General features: G+C 45.8%; 1 protein-coding gene across 1 annotated transcript in view; it reads left to right on the top strand.

Moving 5' to 3' along the window:
• Positions 1-17: 17 nt before the first annotated feature.
• The window catches only part of LOC103602132 (inactive serine protease PAMR1-like), a 69048-nt gene continuing 61088 nt past the window's right edge, over positions 18-7977 (top strand). The window contains exon 1 of the mRNA XM_008586553.1: positions 18-414. Coding sequence (XP_008584775.1) covers positions 342-414 — 73 coding nt within the window. The 5' untranslated portion in view covers positions 18-341. The remainder of the gene's footprint in view (positions 415-7977) is intronic.

Genomic DNA, 7977 nt, shown 5'->3' with positions numbered 1-7977 from the left:
CTCCCACCCGGGGGGCCGCCCCCGACGGAGGGAGCCCGCCCGACCTGGGCTGGCCTCCGCGCTCCGCAACTTCCCTTCCAGCCCCGGGCCGCGCCTCCCCGCAGGGCCACGCCTCCCGGGCTCGCAAGGGTTAAGGCGGCGGAGAGAAGAGGTTTGGGCTGACGTCGCTCTGGCTGAAGGTGGTTCCCCTCCGATGAGGATGGGAGAGCCTGGCGAGCTGAAACCCGAGCTCCCGCTCAGCCGGGGCTTGGGGAGGTCCCTGTAAGAGCCGCCTGCCCGCGGCCTCCCTCGGTCCCTCCTCTCCGTCCCCAGCAGTCGCTCCAGCACCAGCCGCGGGAAGGATGGAGCTGGGCTGGTGGACGCAGCTGGGGCTCACTTTCCTGCAGCTCCTGCTCATCTCGTCCTTGCCAAGAGGTACTGTGAGTAGCATTCAGGACACCCCGGGAGGGGACATTTCCCTCCTGGGGTCTGATAGGGAGCAGGACTGAGGAGTCTCAAGAGGAGGGGAGAAGGTAATTTTTCTAGTGATAATATTGGGGGCTTGGCTGGTGGTAGTAGAGCGGCTGTCACAGTCTCTCGGAATGTGACATGGTTTTGTTATCCCAAATTGTGGGACTGAACTGTCTCAGGAAGGGGGACCAGCTCGTTTGATTTGCTTTTTAAATTTTATCTTTCTAAAAGCACCCAGTGATCTCTTACCTTGGGAGATCAATCCAGTATGGGTTGCCCACTCTGACCTGCCAAAACAAAGTTTCCCCTTGAAAGGGCTCCCTCAGAGGTGAGCAGGGGAGAAAGAAGAGAGGGAAGGAAAGAAACGAATGACCAGCAAGGCTTGCTTGGGTGTTCTTCCTGGTGAATCTTGCTTGTTGAAATCTTACACTCATGACTCTTCCGACAGATCCCCAGCATAGGAGATTTACTCACTCAGCATGTATACACTTCCTTCCTGAAAGAAATGAGAAAGAAGAAAAAGCTGAGGTTAAAAGTGCACATTGTTTGGGTGATACACAGTGTTTGTTTTGAAAGATCTCTGGCTTCTTTGTTTTTCACATGTCATTTTCTGAGCCACAGACCCAGGTCAAATGGGCTCCTAGGGGCAAATGAGGTTGGGACATGACCCACAGCTCCTGGGATCCCTTGACCCAGCTAAGGGCAGAAGCAAGAGAATGGCAGGCTTGTCCGGTAATCGCCTGCTGGCAGGCAGAAAAGTGAGGACTTCTGGGGAGCATCTGTCTTTATAAGGCTGGAGGGGTGAGGTGTCAGGGGGTAAGGTGTGACCTCATGTGGCTAGGGCAGGCTGAGAAATACAGATTGACAAAACAGGGCAGCTTTGCATAGGAACAGGGGACACGTGAGCCTTTGCTTCCTCCCTTCCATGGGGGTTACCTGTCACCTGTGCTGTCCTTGACAGGGGGGTGCTCTGCTGCTGCAAGTAGCGGGTAAGTGCCTGAGAATGAAACAGGATAAATGGGGCAGCGAGGATGCTAAATGCAACAGCCCACTGCATAGAAGGGGGACACAGCCATGAGGCACATCCCTACAGGATAAAAACGACCCCCCGCCCCATTTTAGTCAATATTTTCCATCTACCTAGAGCCCTCCTGCCCAGGTAAAATCTTCCTTAGTGATTTACTATCAAGATGGTGAGAGTGTTTGCCTCAATGGCATCTGGAGCAGCCCAAAGACAATAACGAAGGAAGAAGAAGCCCTTCACAGGGGCTGATGACCTGTAAACCTAAACACTTATCCAGGGGTAGGTTGACGATTTTACGTTAAGACTCCTCCCTACTCCATCTCTGTCTTTTGGAATGTGGTTTGGTGGCCTTAGACCAACTCCAGAAGATCCTGGTTCTTCTCCGAGCACCAGGGCTCAGTGAATGAGTTGCAGCAACACACCTCTGCTTCCCTTTTATAACATGGCAGGTGAGATGGCTCAAACCCATATAAGTTAAAAAATAAAGCTTAGCTGACCCTTTTTTCTAGCCCAGGATCTGAAAAACCTATTTATTCCTGACCTGAGAATCTCTTTTACCTTTTTCTTTGGAAAAGCTTCAGGGAAGGTGCATGATTTGTTGGCAACCAAGCTGCTGGCTAAACCAGAGAGTAGCTTCACGTGTTTAGCAAAGGTATTTCAGTTTTTGAACATTCACATTTAGAGGGAAGACAGAGGGATAGAGTGGAGAAGGAAAATATTTCTTCATGTAGTGAATGAGTCCACTCCCTGCTGGAATTCTGAATCTGGCCCTGTCAAGCAAAGCTTGGAAACATATTTCCTCTAATTACTTTTCTAAACAGAGCATTTGATACGACGTCAACATCCACTGGGATACTATGGGATATTGCTGTTTCTCATTGGCATGTTGTGACACATGTCGGGGGACAAGAATCCAAACATTAGGCCAAGTGATAACCTAACATAAACAGCATGTGAGGGGAGAAACTCAACTCCACTGACTTCACTGAATAGCAGTAGCTCTGCCAGCATGATTCTGCCCAAGAGGAAAACCTCATTTAAAATATGGGCCTCTTGGGAAGGAAACCTTAATATGGAGAACTTCACAAGTGCTGTTTCCAACAGACATTAGCTTATGGGGAATGAACTTGAATGCAACTGGGAAGATAATTTGAAGCACAGATATTTAGTGGGTAAGAGCAGCCAGCTGAGAAAGGGAATGTGGGGAAAAAAATAAGCAAGGGGGAGACGAGTGGCAAGAAAATTAGATGTTTGTGATGGGATGTGTTAGCAAATTCCAAGGAGACAGACGTGAAAACTGGGCTCTCTTGGCAGGGGTGGATTTTTGTGGGGATCATGAAGAGGGTGTTCCCTTAGTATATTCTCTGAGAGTTCCTGGCTTCCCCAACAGGAAAAGAATTTAATGGTGGGCTCATGGATTTTTGGAGCTGAGAGTGACTTTATAGATTATTTTAGTTTGAGTCCCTCAATTTCAGAGGACAATGAGATTAAACATCTAGCTAACATTTAGTGAACATTCATGATGTGCCCAGCCTTTGAACCAAATGCTTTATGTGTGTTAATTCTCAGACTTCCCTAATAAGGTCAGTGCTATTATTTTATTTTATTTTATTTTATTTTTTTGCCTTTTTCGTGACCGGTAAGGGGATCGCAACCCTTGGTTTGGTGTCGCCCCCACCGCGCTCAGCCAGTGAGCGCACCGGCCAGTCCTATATAGGATCCGAACCCATGGCGGGAGCGTCGCTACGCTCCCAGCGCCGCACTCTCCCAAGTGCACCACCGGGTCGGCCCAGGTCAGTGCTATTATTATCCCTGTTCTACAGATGAGTTTCATAGAGGTTCTGTGACTGGTTCAAGGATACGCAGGCACGGTTCCTCAAAAAATTAAAGGTAGAATTACTATTTCTATTTGATCTAGCAATCCCACTTCTGGGTATACGCACAAAAAAATACACCCAGGTATTTGTGCACCTGCTTTCAAACCAGCATTATTCCCAATAGCCAAAAGGTGGAAACAATCCAAAACGTGACATATACATATAATGGAATATTATTCAGCCTTAGAAATGAAGGAAACTCTGATACATGCTACAACATGAATGAACCTCGAAGACATTATGTTAAGTAAAGGAAGCTGGACACAAAAAGTCAAATATTGTGTGATTCCAAGTATATGAGGTACCTAGAATAGTCAGATTCATATAGACAGAAAGTAGGATGATGGTTGCGAGGGGCAGGAGGAGGAGGGAATGGGGAGCTATTGCTAAATGGGTAAAGTTTCAGTTTGAGATGATGAAAAAGGCCTGGTGATGGGTGCTGATGATGGTTTCACAGCAGGGTGGATGTGCTTAATGTAACTGAACTGCACTTAAAAATGGTTAGAAAGGTAATTTTATATTATCTGTATTTTGTCACAATAAAAAATAAAAAAATCTGCTCAGATGGATTAGTGGAGACTGGGGTGAGCCCAGGCTGTCTAATTTCTGAGCCCAGGTTCACCTGTTAGCTGGCTGCCCTACACTCACACGTCCAGCATATGCATTGGTCATGCTACTGCACATCTAACCTTGGCAAGGTTTCAGGACACACATGAAGCAGGGGGAGAGAGTCCTTGCTAGCTCCTGTTTGGGTGGCACTGGTGCTGTGTCTTGGCTGGCTGTGGTGAAGAGTGAGACTGTAGAACTGAAGGACTGCAGACTGGCAGACTCCAGGCCAAAGGCCTGCAGAAGTATTCAGTAGGACACGGTGCTTAAAAATGTTTGGAGCCTGAATGCCTCAAGGGATGCTGGGTCTCTCTGCAGTCTGATACCTCCCTTCTCAACCACATATTTGATACCTGCTATTGCCTACTGGCATTTGAGTTTGTGACCTCATCCTCGAGAGGGACTTGGCAGGAAAGGAATGTGAGAGAGAAGGAAGGTGGAAGAAGCCTGGATTCTGAATGGGGAGAATACAACTGAGTGAAACTAAAGGTTGACTGGATAACAGGACATTAGAAAGCATCTAATGCATTAGACTTTAATAGGCATCTGATATATTTCAACTTGCATGTTTTGTGGAACATAACCTCACCTCTCTCTTTGACCTCCAACTCTTTGATAAAATATCTTCCTCTCTTGAATGCCTTTGAGTGTGAGCTTTTGGTGGAAACTGAGGATGAAGCTGGGTTATGTCTGGGTCAATAAGCTGTGGATAGAGCACCTTTGGACATGGGAGCCCAGAAGCAGAGGTGACCTAGAGTGCGTAAGTCCCTTAGGAATATCTAGAAGTCTTGGGGAGAGCTGTGGAATGCCACTGGCATGGACTGTGGGTTGGACTTTATCTCATCTATATCTGGGTTACACTGGCTATATGGAAATGACTAGAATAATGGTGTCTCGGGGACCTAATGACTGGCCTAAAGTCTGAAAATTATTTTCACCTGTCCCACTGGAGGTGGCCAATCCCCATGCAATAGAATGTATCTCCACCTGCCTCCCCTGAGACCAGATCTAGGAGCTGCAGTTGATTTGGGGTGTGTGCAAACTGGAACAGGTGCCATTTCGATGTTAAACAGGGAAGGAGCTGCAACCTTACTCTATGGATATTCGCAAGTCTCAAGAGCCCAGCCTCCCTCCCCTCTTACTATATTTTAAAGAGAAGGGGAATGCAGTGTTTACATTTTCTACTTCCTGAATTCCAGGGCAGAGAACCCAGAGGCCAGTTGGAGCATAGAAAACTACCAGATCAGTGACAGAAAGTCTATCAGATTCCAAGCCTTGACTATGTTTAGAGAATTCTGTTTGTCAGTCATCACAAGATCTGGGCCAAAGGATTAGGTTAATAATGGAGAGAAGTAAAAAATGTAGGAAAAACCAGATCTCATACCTGTAAACTAAACTACTCAAGGAAAGCAGAGAATTAGAGTTGGCTGAAGATATCCCACTCTCTGAATCAATGTGACTTTCTGCTTCCCCCCACCCTCACCTCTACTCCTTTTATTTTTCTAGGTTGCAGTTATCTGTGAGACAGACTCAGAGCTCACGTGTGTTGAGAGTGGAGTAGGTAGAGATTAGGCATCACATTCTTCACCCTTGATGGTAGAAACACCAGTGGCAGAAACACCTTTGAAGGGGCTTCCATCCTATCATACCCAAGGGACCTAATCCCAAATTTGGCCACCCAAATAATTTATTGACTTTGTGGAAAAGATGAGGCACACCTATATGCTTTACGTATATTAATCCTCACAACAAACCTAGGTAGTGAGTACTATTATTATTTTCCCCAGTTCACAACATGAAGGAACTTAGGCAGAGTTTCCATACTTGCTCAGGTCATGTAGCTGGATGTCTGGGTTTTGAGCCCAGATAGTCTGACTCCAGCAGGCATGCTCTGAAACACTCTACAGCACTGCCACAGTAAACAGCAGGTCCCACTATGGCAGATCTGCTGGCTATATTTTGGTTGAATGATTAAAGACCACAGTGTTTGTAAAGAAGTCTTTACTGACACTTGAATATTCCAAGTGCTCAGGCTGGCCTAAGGAAGGTCATGTGCTCACCTCTGTGGAGGTGGAGTGGATGCAGAAAAAAGGACAGAGACATCAACAGATCCAGTGGGACCACACAGAGCCCAAGAGGGTCCATTCCCTAGAGGAAACACGGGTGCTAAGCAAACCAAAAATCCAACAGTTTCTGGGAAAGCTGTCTACAGCGCCATGCACCTCACTCTGATTAGATATAAGAAGGGAGAATTTCTTTGTCACTTGGTCAACTTTTATAATCAAGATCATGTACCCGCAGAGGAACAGAAATTGAGGGCGAGACATATTTCAAGTCTGGCCCTGCCACTGTGTATCCCTGATTCTTTGCAGATCTATTCTGTCAAGATCATCAGTGGGTAAACTCTTAAGCCATAGGATGCGAGGAGCAGGCCTGGAATGAATAAGGGAAAGCATTTTTTTCCTTCTGTTTTTGGCATAACGTAGTTAATGGATACTACAGGGGATGGAGACTCGATCCCCTTCCTTTAAAGCTAGGATGGGTTTTAACCAATTCATCTCAACCTTGAATGTCTTGGGTCTTACATCAGGTAGTCAACAGAAGTGCTCCTCTTGGCTGAGCTTCTAATGAAGATACCTATTATCTGTCACCTTTCTGCCTCTGGAATTGTACAAACGCCTTTATTACTGCAGTCTGGGCATCTTTATCACTGCCTTCTCAGAGGTTCTGGCTGTCTTGGAGGGTTGAGTTAGCGGTTTGGCAGCAAGTATCTGTGTAAGTAAAAGTCTGGTCGGTGGGTTTGGTGTTTGGAAAAGCAGGGCTGCTGCTGCCAGAATGGAGCAAGGAACTCATTCAGCCAACCTCAGCTCGTGAGGGATGCAGCAATTGTCCTCATAAGCTGAATTTACAGTGGGTTAAAAACCAAAATTCCAGCCAGTTTAATGGAAAACCACGGGATGGAGGGTTCGTGTTGACCCAGTTTGCTTCAAATCAAATGAATGTTTTGGAGGCTCCAAGAAACTAAAGTGTCAGTGTTTTTCAAACCCAGTTACACTTCCATTTACTTTGTAGGATTCCTTTGACGGTGATTAATTAACCCCTGCATCATGGAATCCCGCCTCAGGAGTTAACAGTGGTGGTGGAGAACACCTGAGATGTCTTAGGACAAGTTGCCTGAGCTTAGCTTCTAGCTGGTAACATCTACTCCTGTATTTTTCAGCATATCCTTGGCTCACCTGGATGCAAGCAGAAGGGAAGACTTGGCTGGTAGTAAAGATTCTCTGTTGCGGGACTTCTTGGTCTGGCTTTTGGCCTCCAAGAGGTTGACTGCCTGCTTCCAAATGGTGTCCAGCCTCCCTTCTGGGCAAGACTGCTCCCCTGCCAACCCACTGGTAGAAAAGAATGGGTAAATGTCCCAAGCCCTTATGGAAATGAGATACAACCTGCAGTAAATAAAAATATTCAACAATAATGGACCTAACGGATTCCCTATACTGCACAATAGAGACTCTGAAAAATCACATCAAGATAGGACTCTAACATCAGTCTTTGCCACAAACAGCCTTTACCTTGGGAATCACACATGCCTCATATGTCCATATTTGTGTATTTATTTAGCAATCTTTATCAAGTAGCTGTCAGATACCAGGCGTATTTCTAATTGCTAGGGGTATCATGATGAATGAGACAAAGTTCTTTTCCTTAAGGTACTTGTAATCTATTGAGAGACTTTATGGTCCAGCCTGGTATTTCACAAAGTAGGTTTTATGGAATGCTAATTTTGGGATATATTCAATAAAATGAAACAGAATCTAGGATGTTATGATGAAATAAGTCTGGGGGATGTGGGGATGAACTATGCACAAAGCAGGTTAACAATTCTGCAGATTCCTGCAATAAAGAAAGCTGTAAAAGGTGCAATTAGTATTTTACAAAGTTGTTTGACCACACAGCCTTTTTTTTTTTTTTTTTTTTTTTTTTTTTTTTTTTTTTTTTCCCCCCAATGTTTTTGGCGCTCTG

This window comes from Galeopterus variegatus, unplaced genomic scaffold (genome assembly GCF_000696425.1).
Source record: "Galeopterus variegatus unplaced genomic scaffold, G_variegatus-3.0.2 Scaffold4022, whole genome shotgun sequence".
NCBI classification, from domain to species: domain Eukaryota; kingdom Metazoa; phylum Chordata; class Mammalia; order Dermoptera; family Cynocephalidae; genus Galeopterus; species Galeopterus variegatus.
Note: the sequence above shows the minus strand (reverse complement) of the source record. Positions and strands in the feature narration are given on the sequence as shown.